Source organism: Zootoca vivipara, chromosome 3 (assembly GCF_965207765.1).
Source record: "Zootoca vivipara chromosome 3, rZooViv2.hap1.1, whole genome shotgun sequence".
NCBI lineage: Eukaryota > Metazoa > Chordata > Lepidosauria > Squamata > Lacertidae > Zootoca > Zootoca vivipara.
Window position 1 is genome coordinate 765,508 of NC_142586.1, and position 16,338 is coordinate 781,845.

At 43.8% G+C, this 16,338-nt stretch overlaps 1 protein-coding gene across 6 annotated transcripts in view; it reads left to right on the forward strand.

Moving 5' to 3' along the window:
• PKHD1 (PKHD1 ciliary IPT domain containing fibrocystin/polyductin) overlaps positions 1–16,338 on the forward strand; it is a 261,509-nt gene that overhangs the window by 220,378 nt on the left and 24,793 nt on the right. For all 6 annotated transcript variants that reach the window (XM_088665480.1, XM_035110412.3, XM_060272303.2 and 3 more), the window contains one exon: positions 8,026–9,025. In XM_088665480.1, the coding sequence (XP_088521606.1) occupies positions 8,026–9,025 (1,000 nt within the window). The remainder of the gene's footprint in view (positions 1–8,025; positions 9,026–16,338) is intronic.

A 16,338-nucleotide genomic window follows, 5' to 3' on the forward strand; every position in this document is an offset into this window, starting at 1 on the left:
TTAATTCACTTTCCATTACTTTCAATGGGAAAGTTCGCTTCAGTTTATGAATGCTTCAGTTTATGAACAGACTTCCGGAACCAATTGTGTTCATAAACCGAGGTACCACTGTATTTATTTTAAGGTGGGCGATCAACAGGCATTGATAATTACAGTGCTTTATTATAGGCCATCCTATCCCTTCCTTCACCCCTCCCCCACCCCTGACCTTTCCAGATGAGTTGCAACTTTTATCACCCAGATACAGTGGTATTTCTGGTTATGAACTTAATTCATTCCGGAGGTCCGTTCTTAACTTGAAACCGTTCTTAACCTGAGGTACCACTTTAGCTATGGGGCCTCCCGCTGCCGCTGCACTGCTGGCATGCGATTTCTGTTCTCATCCTGAAGCAAAGTTCTTAACCCGAGGTACTACTTCCGAGTTACAGAGTCTATAACCCGAAGTGTTTATAATCCGAGGTACCACTGTTCCTACCTTTAAATCCCTTTCCATTGCCTTCTGCTGCTGGATGTCTTTTGATAGTCAACAGCTTTCATTCCAAATACAGTGGTACCTCGGTTTATGAACACAATTGGTTCCGGAAGTCTGTTCATAAACTGAAGCGAACTTTCCCATTGAAAGTAATGGAAAGTGGATTAATCTGTTCCAAACGGGTCCGCGGAGTACTCAACCTGAAGCGTACTTAACCCGAAGCATGGGTGTAATTGATTCCGGAAGTCTGTTCATAAACTGAAGCGAACTTTCCCATTGAAAGTAATGGAAAGTGAATTAATCCGTTCCAGATGGGTCCACGGCGTTCGTAAACCGAAAATTCATAAACCGAGGTGTTCATAAACCGAGGTTCCATTGTACAGGCATATCTCTTCTCCTGTAACAGATTCTAACTGGTTATTTGTGGCAATTGATTTTGTGTTTCTAGGGTGCCTATAAGAACGGTACGTAAAACAAAAAAATTAAAACTCAGGCCCTACAATCTGTATAAGGCAACACACACCAGGGAAAGAAAGCAGCAGGGAAAGGGAGATACAGTCATACCTTGGTTCTCGAACGCCTTGTGACTTGAATGTTTTGGCTCCCGAACACTGCAAACACGGAAGTGAGTGTTCCGGTTTGCAAACGTTTTTTGGAAGCCGAACGTCCGACATGGCTTCTGATTGAGTGCAGGAAGCTCCTGCAGCCAGTTGGAAGCCGCACCTTGGTTTTTGAATGTTTCAGAAATCGAACGGACTTCCAGAATGCATTCCGTTCGAGAACCAAGGTACAACTGTATGTGGGATTCCTTAAATGCCAGCGCAAAGGCAAGTTTTCCTTCTCCTATTTACATGTACCATCAGAAGGAGCCCAACAATTGCCAGGTGGTGAGATGTTCCACCAGCAGAAAACAAAGAGGGAGACAAGGTGCAGTTGGGGAATGGAGGGTATAATGTTGGTTCCAAATAGGGGAGTATAAAGCTGGGCAGGGGCTGTAGCTCAGTGGTAGAACATCTGCTTTGCATGCAAAGGCTCCAGGTTCAATCCCTGGCATTTCCTGGTACAGCTGGGAAAGATCTGTGCCCCAAACCCTGGAGGGCCAATTCTAGTCCGTTTAGAGAGGACCAAGTGAAAGGGCCAATGGTCTGACCCAATATAATTCAACTTCCCAAGTTTCTTATAGACACGTCACTTGCAGGCTAAGCAAAGCAATTACTACTGTTGAAATAAGACCAGCCAGAAAGCAAAATGAAGTGGAAAGAAAATTCCAAGAGTGGAGACTTGCTCCTGTGTGTAATAGGAATTTTAATCCCAGAATCCAGAGGTTTTCAACCTTTTTGAGTCCACAGCTCCCTTGACCAACTCCATTCTTTCTGCAGCACCCCTGTGGGGGTCAGGAGCCCAGTTGGGTCACCCCTTGCCTGCAGAGCTGGCAGCCCCTCACTCCTTTTTGGAACACCTTCCCTTGTGGAGTATTCCCTCGCAGGGGAGTACCCAGGATCAAAACTAGGGGGGGGGAGCCATGGTCGTTCAGGTTCTGACATTTCAGCACGGAAAAGGCGAATGAAACCACAATTTTAAGAAAATTATATATAATTATAGCAGTGCTTTATTACAGTAGTTATTACAATTATTTGCTTTTTATTCTAGTTACATGTCTTATACTAAAATCATTTTTCTTGGGTTTGAAGAAAACTTGTTCAAAACTTTCATTTCAATCCAGTCCTGATTTTCCTTGAAGAATTTCCAATGGACGCTCCTCAAACACAACCCAGTCAGTCTGTCCTCTCCCATTGCACTTCTGACCCAGGTCTTTACCCTTTAAAATTTAATTTCCTACAGAAATTTCTTAACTTACCTTTTTGGAACCAGTTTCTTATATTCATGTAGGCAGCCTCAATGTCTTCTAAATGTACATAAGAAGGTAAACTAATAGCGGGCGGCTCAGTTTAGCGGCGGGCGGCTCAGTTTAGTGACGCGGAAATCACTAGGCCCCTCTAGAAGAGTCCCTCTTCTCTCTGCTAGAGCCCGCACTATCAATGAAGGTGAATCCCAATGGCTGGCTGACATAGATTCCTCTACTAGTTGCTAGTTGGCTCTAGATACTTCTCGGTTTTTACACCATTTCAGTGTGGTAAACAACTGATTATTCGCCATCGCCCTACCTAATTTTGTTTCAGTTCATCACTTTATAACCATTTAATTTTTATTTATTTTTTGCTTCTGGGGGAGGCAGCTGCCCCCCTGCCCCTCGCTGGGTACGCCCATGTTCCCTCGGGCTCTCCTCTCTCATTGGGAGTCCTCTGGGCAGCCCCTGCTGCTGCCCCTAGTCTCTGAACTGCCCCCCCCAAAGAGAGGTGCCTCCTCACACTGCCCCACAGAGGGAAGTGGATACCCCCAGCTTTAGTGGCCCAGCGGAGACTGGCCAATGGTGAACTTGAGGCCAGTACCTTACCTTGGGACACAGCAGCAGGCACTCAGCTCCCAGGCAGGCCTTGCACACAGCAAGCACAAGAAAGGCCAGCACAGTGCCTGCCTGCCTGCCTGCCCAGCCTCCCACTAGTCTGTCCATTCCCAACAGCAAGGGCTGGTGGACTGGCTGGCTGGGTTCCCTCAGCCGCTTGCTTGCTTACTCCAAGGCTGCCCCTGCTGCTGGCAACCAGCACCCCCTGGCCAGCCCCAGAGGCACCATTCACCTGGGGAGCTTGTAGCCAGGGCTGCTGCAACAAACAGCTGCGTAAGCCTTCGGGAGACAGAGATGCAAGAGGGCATCCGAGGAGGGAGGAGAGGAAAGGGAAAGAGGCCAGCGTTGCCCATGGAGCCCCTGGCCATCATTCAAGGCACCCCAGGGTGTCACAGCACACTGGTTGAAAATCATTGCCATAATCATTAGACTGCTACATTTACCCCATGTTAACATACAAGCCACAAATAGTGAGAGCTTTTCTTTCTCTCAGCAAATAAGAGGTTTCTGCCAAGACTGAGTACTCCTTCCCACCTCTGCCTTCTTGGCCTTGTGAAGGGACTCCAGTCCCACTTTTGTAACCTCAGTGACACTCCTAGGAGGAATGTGTGCTTCTGGACACGGAGCCTTCTCCCCAGGCTCCTCAGGCACATTGGTTTGCATGCAGATTTAGTCTGGACGTATTGGATATAGTCTTGGATTTGCTTCCATACATGCCCATTTATCTCCCTTATGAAAATTTAGAAATAATTGCTATAATTCGAACAGAATTTAAATTCATTGTGGTGAGGAAGGTTGTGACTAGGTATTAAACTGAGATACTGAAATGCTGAGGTCTGAATTAAATATTGCATGCAAACCCATCTCACATCATTCCAGTGACCACCCATTCACTTCAATTAGCTGCAGGAGGGACAATACAGCAAGGGAAGGTAGGCAGTGTGAACATTGAAATTCCAAAAATGAGGAGTGCTAAAAAAAATTGTAACATGACTTGGGAATTCGAAAGATATTTTGGTTAAATTACTATAATTTAGTTTTGCTTGGTAGGTAGAATGTGTGTAAAACTGCATAGAAATAATTAAAAATGATTCTCAAGTACTTCTTCTTCTTCTTCTTCTTCCTCCTCCTCCTCCTCCTCCTCCTCCTCCTGTTGTTGTTGTTGTTGTTGTTGTTGTTGTTGTTGTTAAGCATTACCTGACATTTTTCAGAAGGTAAAATTAAAAGTTCTTTGGTTTTCTGAAATCAGTTTACAGTATGTCCTTCTTCAATAAACAGATTTCCCAACCCTAAATGTTGTCCAATCACAAAAAATAATAGCGGATTTGAATTCCTCACACCCGAAACCACATTTTAAAAATTGATTATTGAAGAAATGTGCAAAAATTAAGTTTCATCCTCTGAAATGACATGACCCAGTGGCAAGGGTGGGGATTTTTAACCTTTCCCCTTCAAGATGCTTCTTTACTCCACACACACACACACACACACACACACACACACACCCTACAGTATTTGCTTCTTCTCTCACACAAGCTCATACGGCAAGTTCTCACAAGGTAGTTTATGAGGTGGCGGGAATCTTAACATGTTGTCCACTGAATTATTTGTCATCCTTACTTCTGGGGGAGTATGGTTTATGGAGTACTGTATAGTTTGCCCAGGGCCACTAGGCTACAGTGAGTAAATAGTGTGCCATTAATTATGTCCCCACTTTTAGCTTTTAACATGGTGGCTGCATTTATATTTGCATTAGAAATAAGTGACTAGCAAACGTAGGCAGATGGAAACAACATTGCTTGGCATTTATTTTACTTTGATAAAATACATATTAGGGAAACCTGATGACACCTCTTTGTTTTAGTCAAATGCTCCCGGATTTTTCCTTACAAGTATGCAATGTGAAATCTATCATAAACCGGGGAAGAAATTAGTAGAAGGAAATGGTGATGCTAACCTAAAGGGGGAAATCATTAATGTTGATGTATTTCATTCAATTTTAAATGTAGAACTTTTGAGGGCATTGGTGAGGGACTGAAAAAGTCTCCGTGCCTTTAAGTAAAACATCCATTTTTATTATTATAAAAAACCCACTTAAAAAAACTTCCCTTTTGGTCCATTTTCTAAATAAAGGATGCAAGTTGTGTGGGGTGTTTTTTTTTTTTTCTTAAGCAAAGAGGACCCCAACGGCATATTTTTCTTTTCAAATGTGAAATGAGGTGGAAAATCCTCATTTCACGACAGGAAGGACAAATATTGACACAAAGTTAATATTTGTCAGAAACCCTGCAAGCAACCTGAGTGTTTGGAAAGAAGTAAATTAAATAAAATAACAAATTTGGTGTGGAGCCCTATTTTAGAATTTGTGAAAAAAAGAGAGAGAAATTAATGTGAAAAGGATTGTACAAAAAGAGAGCGCACACAAACTTCCACTTTGCTGCCCTCGAATACCCAATAGGCTACTGTGTAACACACGCATGTGCACATCTGATGCCAGGATCGCACCATACAGGGTGCTCAGTGTCTCGTGTTGGTGCATAAACACAACAGCCCCACACATAAGTATTTTTTTAATAAAAAAAAAAACTGTTCCACGTACAATTAATTTTACCTCATGCACTCGCCACCTTCTTGGCTTTTCTGACTTTTGTTGCTGCACATGCACACCCCAATCTTTGCGAACCCCAATTCTCTCCTCCCCTCACTTTTGCACATGAAACGTATAACCCGTTTAACTTAATTTTAGCCATTTAGAAGGAAGGCTTCTGGAATTTATCACTGTTATTGTTCATCTCGAATGTAAATAGCACATGTCACCTCAATACTCAGTGGTCAATCAGTATTTATTAAGCCCCGTCCACTCTGGCCTTTTTCTCCAAGGAGAGCCGCAGGGCAGATTAGACGCTGCCCCTGACATGGTGTGTCACTGATCTATTTGTGTTGATTATGAGAGTCAGCTGTGAGCAGACCTCTTCCCCCCCCTCCCCTCCCAGCCCCGCTTACAAGCACCCCTGCTTGGATTTTCATGAGGAAATAATCAGATTAGGCCTTCAGCAGCGAGTTCATACGGAGTTCTCTTTTCTCCGACGTGCTGCTAACTGAATAAACGTGTTTTGTGGTAAATTGTAAATGACATTATGATTACCAAGGCCAGCGTGGGTTCCATTTTAAAAGTGATCGAAATGGCTGGCTGCAGAAATTGTGACTGGCAGATAAGGCGATTCTGAAAGGAGGGAGGACGGAGGACAGAGGAAGGGACCAACCAGGATTCTAGCAACCTCTTTGCAGAAGAATGCAAATCCTAGCAAATGACAGAATAGGAACGAGAAATGCAAAAGAGGGTTGATCACTGGGAGGGGAACGGTTGACTCAGCTGTATTGCAGGGCATCAAATGAGGAAGTCTGCAGCAGTTCTGCAGCTAGTGAACCATAGAATCTTAGAGCTGGAAGGGACCCCGAGGGTCATCTAGTCCAACCCCCTGCAATGCAAGAATCTCAACTAAAGCGTCCATGACTGATGGCCAGCCAGCCCCTGCTTGAAAACCTCCAAGGAAGGAGAGTCCACAGCTTCCTGGGGGAGGAGGTTCCACTGTCAAACAGCTATTATTACTGTCAGAAAGCTGTTCCTGGCGTTTAGTCTGAATCTCCTTCCTTGTAACTTGCAGCCATTGGTTTGAGTCCTACCCTCCAGAGCAGAAGAAACAAGCATGCTCCCTTCTCCATGTGACAGCGCTTGAGATATTTGAGGATGGCTATCCTATCTCCTCTCATTCTCCTCTTTTCCAGGCTAAACACACTCAACAGTTCGTCATAAACCTTCAATCATACTCTCAATCATACAGATCGCCCTCTTATGCACATGTTCCAGATTTAAATTGTTGTGCCCAGAACTAGACACAGTGATTTGCGTGTCCAGAAAGGCCTCCAGATTTAGAGTTTTCTCTCCTTGGTACTATCCTAATTATCCTATGTTCATTCCTGTGCTCTCTGTTGTGTATATGTGCAAGCACACACACACACTCCCTGATGGCCAACATTCTGGGGGCACTAAAAAAAATATCATCACAAATGGATGCAAAATATGAAGAACTCAATTGAACACTGAGAAACTGAGACATTGGCATATTCTCCCATCCCTACACAGTGGAAAGGTTAGGCCAGTCTGCACGAGCCCCCACTGGTAGAAAAACTACCCCTATTAGAACTTAATCCATTTTTTTAAAAAAAGAGTTTTAACTCCTCCTTACCACCTCTGCCATATAATGCTTTTTCTGGAAAATGTAGTTCGTTGCTTTAGTAATACTGAGAACATCAGATAAGCAATTGGTTGTAGGCCATTGTTCATCCTTAAAGGAATTATCACACATTTGATTCTTTTTATGGCACCTTTTAAATATTTGGGGACTGCTATAATAACCTCCTCCTTCAGTGAATTTCTTTTCTGGAATGAGATAGCTCAGCTTTGTCCTCCAGACAGGGGAGTCTCAAGCAGGTCGCGCGCCCTGGCGCTGAGGGGCGGAGATCGCTCTGGCGCCCCAGCAGGGCGCAGCATGGTTTACGCACGGCGCCCTGCCTACAGGCCCGGTGCACTGTGCCACTGGGGGTCTATCTAGAGCCGGCCCTGCCTCCAGATGAAATCTACTGAAAAACCATCTCTTTTTTTTGTTGCTCCAGTCAGAACCTTCAGTGATCTAAGGCTTCATTGGTACATCTGTAGGCATCAGCTTTCTGCATTAGTGCCAACTCAATCAGCAATCTTTGTCTAATCACATTAATGTAATGCAATTATGCATTTTATTACTTTGAAATGAATAAAGGATTCAATCTAAAAAGTGCATTTTCTTTTTTGAAAACAGCATCCAGTTTTACTCTTTAATTTTCCTTGTCATTTGGAGCAGGCACATATTTTCCCCGCCCTCACATCTGGTCTCCCAATCACACCGTCGATGAAAGCTAATAATGTAGTCGTACAATTGTTTACCTCTTCAGAGACTGTGTTAAGAGAAATGTCTGTCACATATTACAAGTCTTGCGACAAAATTACAAGTGTTGGCAAGTCTGTGTTGATGATGTATTATTTATTTAACAGGCATTTACAGAGAAGACAGAAAGTGCATCTACAAACCGTCATCAAATGTGTATTTCTGTAGAGAAGCAAACTATGCAGTGGTGGTTTTAGAAAGTACAGATACAGAAGCCAGTCACTGGAAGCTCTCTCCACCCGTGATGGTGACCGACACCTTCATTGATACCTTCAGCGAAGCCACTTCACGGGGATCCTGCTGTGCCACAGAGCATTCATCAACATTTTACTCAATATTGCCATTGAGCAAGCTCTCAAAAATTTGTTTCAATGGTCCGGTGCCTTGGTCGCTAAGACTCTACTTAAACAGTGGTCACAACGCTACAAGGATTCTCTTAGCTATCTTTTATGATCAGCCACGAAGCTTCCGTGTTTTTGTTAAAGGGAACTATATGCCACCAGTTTTGTTGTTTCCCAGACCTTCATTGGCAAATGCTGCGACGGGAACCAATTACTTCAGTTTTCATGAGAATCTTCTGTATGTTGCCATTCATTGGGATGAACCTATTGAAATACACACATACAATTCTCTTCATGTTGCTTTCACTATAGCAGAGGCCGAGGCAGTGGTGATTCAAAGGCTGACTATTTTTTTACAGATTGGGCGGGACCAAGTCAGAACAGTCCTCAACACATCTGGAAGTGAGAGCACCTTAAATACCATAGCAGACAATGCGACAAAGAGGAAATACCAGTGCCCCCCTATGAAGTCATGTGCATTCATTCATCATAGAGCTAGCCAGCAGAAAACTCAAACAGGTTCAGCAACCTTTGGGGGCTTGCTGCCACCCGATTCATTCACTGGTTTGAGAGTGCTGATCCTTGAAATAAGTGATCCAAGGTACAAGCCTGCCTCCTCATTTTCAGGTGACAGGTTGACAAGTTTAGCCAATGCTCTTATCAATGCCCAACAGACTGGTGAACTTCAGCATGCCCTCAAAATACCAGTTGATACCCTAGTGGTGATGGTGTCTGCCACTTCAGTTCCGGCGGAGGGAAGTTCCAGGTAAGTGAACTTCATGTAAAATAGTAATGTTGTAAATGCTATGTAAAAAGCACTTTTCATTGCCTGTCAATGTCGTCAGTGGTGAGGGATGATCTGAAGGGCACCAGGTGGGGGGAGCCTGTCAAGAGTGGCTGACACAGAAGCACTTACGGCAGGCATCCCCAAACTGCGGCCCTCCAGATGTTTTGGCCTACAACTCCCATGATCCCTAGCTAAGAGGACCAGTGGTCAGGGATGATGGGAATTATAGTCCAAAACATCTGGAGGGCCGAAGTCTGGGGATGCCTGACTTACGGGGTCAGCAAACTTTTTCAGCAGGGGGCTGCTCCACTGTCCCTCAGACCTTTTGGGGGCTGGACTATATTTTTTTTGGGGGGGGGAAATGAACAAATTCCTATGCCCCACAAATACCCCAGAGATGCATATTAAATAAAAAGCACACATTCTACTCATGTAAAAACACCAGGCAGGCCCCACAAATAACCCAGAGATGCATTTTAAATAAAAGGACACATTCTACTCATGTAAAAACACGCTGATTCCCGGACTGTCTGCGGGCTGGATTTAGAAGGCGAATGTTCCGGATCCAGCCTCCGGGCCTTAGTATGCCTACCCATGACTTAGACCAAAGGCTTACTCTTCTGTACCCTTCATTCACTGAAACAAGTGGTACAACAACCATCACTTTCAAATTATGGCCAAGATTGGTTTGAGTCAGTGAGCCCAAACCACTCATCCAACTCTGGCTACGTTATTTGAACAGCCCTATGGGGGCACTTTTTGTTTATAAAAGCATATACAGCTTATCAAACTGTGTGTACAACAATTATAGCTACAATGGCAATGAAATTGCAAATCACCAGCAAATTATAACACACACACACACACACACACACACACACACACCCCACACACCCATTAATTGTCTGTATAAACTAGGTGGCATGGAAAAGTTTTCAGCACATGGGGCCACACTGAGAAGTCCTGCCCCATATGTCACATATGCTGGGGGCATGACTGGGGAACAGCGCATAAGTATTTGCAAAGGGCTTAGATGCTTCTCTCTCACCACTCCCAATTATACTTTTAATGAGGAAAAGGGATTTGAGAAATATGGCCATGTCAGAAATGAGAGAGTTTACACTAGCCTTCCTGTACAGTAAGTCGCCGCTCCCTGACTTCAGTCTGAAGTGCAATTATCACCTTTTCATAGACAAGGCACAAAGAGACTGTCAGGAACACCGATAGTTAAATAAGCTGCTTACTTTAAAATGGTTGATTACTTGGAATTTTACTTCAGGGTTGGACATATCTCAGGCATTGTGCAATTAAATACATCAAATTCTAACCTGTGTATACTTTCCTGAAAGTAAACCCCCTTCAACACAGTAGGGATTGACTTCTCAGCAAACATGCATAGGATTATGCTGCTGGTTTATTATTGGCACTAAACAATACATCATCTTGCTACACTTTTGGCTGTCCATTGCTAATTTGGGTTCAATTACTTCATACCAGTGCACAAGAATTAAAGGGTTTGATTCCCACATTACTGATTCCCCCCTGGTACGCCATCACCCTGAAGCTGTGCTCTGCTTTTAATATCTACTGTCCATAGCAAACCTATCTAAAAGGCCTTTATAACTCAACGCTGTCACTTTATGCCCGAGAGCAATGGAAACCCATTTATCTCACTAGGGTGAGACCTGTAAATACAAGACCCACAGAATGAAAATTAACATATTTCTCCCACTGTGACGGCTGCCACAGCAGCATCAATGCAAGCAATGGTTCTGAGCTAGCTATCTGATTCTATAGCAGCTGCTGGAATGACCAAGTCAGCACAAGATGGGCACAAAAGGGAGGGTCAGGAACGGGCAGGAGGTGTGGCAGCAGACCTTGAGAAATGTAGTGGGGGCAGTCCTTTGCAAGCAGGGTTTGCAGAAGGTCACACACTAGGCTTTTAATGTTTCATAGATTACTGTTTTTTATTTTTCTGTTGGAAGCCGCCCAGAGTGGCTGGGGAAACCCAGCCAGATGGGCGGGGTATAAATAAATTATTATTATTATTATTATTATTATTATTATTATTATTATTATTATTAGAGTAGCTCAAATTGTTCTTGGTGTCCTTGCTGAGGGGTGTGTGAAATGTTGTCTTTCCCATCTTGCCATGCACTGAACTACTAAAAACAACCTAGACCATTGAATCATAGCAGAGATTAAGGGCCCGTATATCAGGGATTAAAGGCAATCACATCATACATTCAAACAACCCTGATAAACAAAACACAGGGAAAACTGTGTGCACTTGTTTTTGCTGACTTTCTGCCTTCTACATGGCTGTTGCGAAGGCACAGAAAGAGGTATAAAATAGTCATTGCATCATGTTGTTGTTGTTGTTGTTGTTGTTGTTGTTGTTGTTTAGTCGTGTCCGACTCTTAGTGACCCCATGGACCATAGCACGCCAGGCACTCCTGTCTTGCACTGCCTCCTGCAGTTTGGTCAAACTCATGTTCGTAGCTTCGAGAAGACTGTCCAACCATCTCGTCCTCTGTCGTCGCCTTCTCCTAGTGCCCTCAATCTTTCCCAACATCAGGGTCTTTTCCAAGGATTCTTCTCTTCTCATGAGGTGGCCAAAGTCTTGGAGCCTCAGCTTCACGATCTGTCCTTCCAGGGAGCCCTTGCATCATAGACATCAAATTTTGGTTCCTTTAATCAAATTTATCTATCTTTGTTCTATGAAGGGCCATGTTTTTCTGCAACACCCCACCAATTAATACAGCTCCAAGGCTTCAACCAACATTAATCTGGTCTAATTATTGCATGTTTTAGGTACCTAAATTCTAGTAGAAAACAAAACAAGCAAACAAAAACCATTGCTCCTGCTTTCCAATGTTCTGCCCTGGAAAACAAACATGCCTAATCAAAGGCAACTCAGTCGAAGAAAATTTTAGCGCCACATTTAGCAATGAGTTTCACTGGGAATTCTAGCAGTCTCTCCCTCCCTCTCTCTTACACACACACACACACACACACACACAACTAATAGAGCAGATTCCCACCTTTCCACAACAAACAAAAAAATGCCAACATTCTGGGTCAGGACATTGCCAGCATCAGCAATGATAACCACACGCTTGAGGTAGACAATTTTGTCTACCTAGGTCACACCATAACCTGCAATTTCTCCATTGACGCTGACCTGGGCAAGTATATTGGCAAGGCAGCTATGGCAATGGCTTGCATCTCCAAAGGGTATAGAAGAATGTGATGCTAATGACCACTACCAAGATGAAGGTCTACCAGGCTTGCGTGTTGAGCACACTGCTTTATGCAAGTGAGTCACGCCTGCCAGGAGTGACTCCTCAATGCCTTTCATATGCACTGTGTCATGAAGACTTTGGGCATCATGTGGTAGGACAAAAGCATCTCCTGAAAAATATTCAAAATTCAGGCTTGGCCAGGAGGTGTTGTGTTATGAGAGCTTTCCAGGCATTTGTAAGACTGTTTCAATGCACTGAAAATCCATTTCAAGAGTCACTATGTATTAACATCAACATAAATTAAGCCTAAGAAAAGTGGGGTTTTGTCTTTGTTCATTACAACAAGTATCTGAGCTGACAGAAAATAACTACATGGTAGAGAAGAATTAGGCCCCAGAATGCGGAAGTTTTTCCACCCCATTTTTGCCATTGTCCACTGTTTTAATATAGTTTATAAACAAACAAACAAACAAACAAACACCATAGCTCATCTGCAGGAAGCACAGAAGGTGAGGGGTTAAACGACTTTAGCTGTTGGGCAGTTGGATTTTTTTTTATATACTCTCCTTTTAGCTGGAGGACCTTGCGTCCGCAGGCCATAGTCACATTATCAGCTAGAAATTGGATAACGACAGCACAGTGACAAATCCAGGTTGCTTGCAATAAGGTGTTAATCCCTTCGCTTTAATATCGAAGCAGCTTGTAATGATGTTTGGACATCACTCCAGTTTACTGACGACCCCACTGGGGTTTGCAATAGAACCGTACAAACCACCTAACAAGGTGTCAGGTGACTTCCGTCGCCAGAGCAACGGACATTGCAATCTAATCTTGCTCCCATCCCTTCTAGCTCCCAATAAGGCCCAGGTTATAGAAGTGGCCCATCGATGCTTGGTAACTGGAATCAATTAACGTTAATTCGTGCAATGCTATGATGTATTGTGATCACTTTCATTTCAGAGAAGGGGGAAGGAATTGCTATAATTCACCTAAAATGAGGTTGTCTATGGCGCTGAGGTATTAATTGGGTGTCCATATTAAATGGGAAAGGAGCACAGCAGTGAAGGGAAAGTGGATGAGTGACTCTCTTGGCTGCTATTGACCTATCAGAAGAAGACAGTGCCCTTTTCCTTTGCTTTTATCTATTACAGTTTTCCCTATTGCGTGTCAAGTTGATGTATTATAAAAAATTCATTTGGTGACCTTTCACCCCCTTTGCAGATTAAACAATTTCACCGGGATGGCATCATTAAGAGGGCCTTGCATTTAATGATGATTTCTCTAAAAGGCCACGGAGATTCGATTTTAAGCTAACAGATTTATTGCACTATTATAACATATCGTAAAAAACTCTACCACCTACAGTCTAGTTTTAGGATAGAAGCTGTTAAGAGTTTATAGGGAGCTTAAAGTGGTATTACCTTGGGATATGCTGAAACAGCCTGTCTGCAGGGTCTGTCCTGCAACACAAGGCTGTTTACTTTTCTCCGGATACTGTTCCCCAGGTGCTAAACTTAAGAAGTGAATCAGAGGACTGCCTAGTTTCGGTCCTTAACCATTCACAGTTCAGGTAAGGAAAGGGTCGAATATTTATGGTTATAATTAATAATGTAAGCCTTGGTTTCATTAATCTCCACAATATATAGTGTGGTTGAAACGTGGTGCTTGGGGGCTGTAGAAAGGACCTGCTGGTTGCTATTGGCAACCATAGGGCACCCACAGAAATGTCAGAAAACTCTTGGGAGTCAGAGGTAGGGAAAATTTTTTACTAGGAGAGCTGAGCCATTTGTGACACAGTATAGAAAAGCTCAGTAGCCTAGGGGAAATTTCTAAGCAACAATGCAGATGCTGTTACCCACCAGACTGGTGGGGCTGCTAAGAAGTCACAGGTCTTGGCCAATGGCAGGGCCTGGCTTTCTCACCAACTTCCTTTGCAAAGGTACTTTTAAGCATGGCTGTTTCACTAAGAGTTTAACACCTGCAGTACAGTAACTAAGCTGAGAGGTGTTTTACTTTGTTGCAATTGCTGGGAGAAAAGTTGTGCTCTTTTCACCTGTTCCGGTTTTCTCCTCCTTTGCAAAGAAACAGTTGGCATTTCAAACACTGCATAACAGGTATCCTTTGTATCAACAGTACAAAGTATAATCAGCCTGTTCTCACAGTAGCCAAACAAATGCACACACAGAATTTTTAAAGCTAAAGAAAAACAGGAATGCAAAACCTCAGTACTTCTCTCAAACCTAGACACACACAGAGACCCTACAGTGCTCAGAATTGTGGTGCACACAAAAACCACCCACAATGTCTTCTCCCAGTCCCCCTCTGCTATTCATAAAACTAACTGTAAATGATTAAGCTCCTTTGTATTTTACCAACAGATCTGTACAGCTTTCTTCCCTTACACACATCCTATTTTGGCACAAGGGTCTGCTCTCCTGTGGATCTCAGTATGTTCAGCCAGTCTGTGTTTGTGATCCCCTGTTGCATAACCTCCTTCTAGTTTCCCCACAGGGCCCGCTCTTCCTGGGTGTTGTGAACTTCCCCATTTCTCCTTAAGGGAACTGACAAGCTAACCTGCTTACCTCCTGATATTGCTCAGCAGGAAAGCAGCAATCCTGCATGTTCTTTTAGCAGTGCTACAGGGAGGAATGTTCAGGTTCCCATGAGCCAAAACGTTGGGCAGAGTGGCAATACATTCTGCCTTTGAAGGGAGCATTTTCTTTCCAGTTATTTTAGACATTGACAATGTCCTGCAGGAAAGCTAGTTCTTTCCGCTATTTAGCAAGCAAGGTTTAACTTGGGAGCAAAATATGTAGAAAAAGCATAAAAAGGTAAAGGACCCCTGACAGTTAAGTCCAGTGCGAATGACTCTGGGGTTGCAGCGCTCATCTCACTTTACTGGCCGAGGGAGCCGGTGTTTGTCCGCAGACAGTTTTTCCGGGTCATGTGGCCAGCATGACTAAGCCACTTCTGGTGAACCAGAGCAGCACACGGAAACTCTGTTTACCTTCCCGCTGCAGCGGTCCCTATTTATCTACTTGCACTTTGACATGCTTTTGAACTGCTAGGTTGGCAGGAGCTGGGACTGAGCAATGACATCAAATTGGGAGGGGTGGCTAATACCCCAGAGGACAGGATCACATTTCAAAATGACCTTAACAGATTAGACAACTGGGCCAAAGCAAACAAGATGAATTTTAACAGGGAGAAATGTAAAGTACTACACTTGGGCAAAAATAAAAATGAAAGGCACAAATACAGGATGGGTGACACCTGGCTTGAGAGCAGTACATGTGAATTTTAACAGGGAGAAATGTAAAGTACTACACTTGGGCAAAAATAAAAATGAAAGGCACAAATACAGGATGGGTGACACCTGGCTTGAGAGCAGTACATGTAAAAATGATCTAGGAGTCTTGGTAGACCACAAACTTGACATGAGTCAATAGTGTGATGCAGCAGCTAAAAATCCCAATGCAATTCTGGGCTGCATCAATAGGAGTATAGCATCTAGATCAAGGGAAGTAATAGTACCACTGTATTCTGCTCTGGTCAGACCTCACCTGGAGTACTGTGTCCAGTTCTGGGCACCACAGTTCAAGAAGGATACTGACAAGCTGGAACGTGTCCAGAGGAGGGCAACCAAAATGGTCAAAGGCCTGGAAACGATGCCCTATGAGGAACAGCTTGGGGAGCTGGGTATGTTTAGCCTGGAGAAGAGAAGGTTAAGGGGTGATATGATACCGGTAGCCATGTTCAAATATATAAAAGGATGTCATATAGAGGAGGGAGAAAGGTTGTTTTCTGCTGCTCCAGAGAAGCGGAAACGGAGCAATGGATTCAAACCACAAGAAAGAAGATTCCACCTAAACATTAGGAAGAACTTCCTGACAGTAAGAGCTGTTCGGCAGTGGAATTTGCTACCTAGGAGTGTGGTGGAGTCTCCTTCTTTGGAGGTCTTTAAGCAGAGGCTTGACAGCTATCTGTCAAGAATGCTTTGATGGTGTTTCCTGCTCGGCAGGGGGTTGGACTGGATGGCCCTTGTGG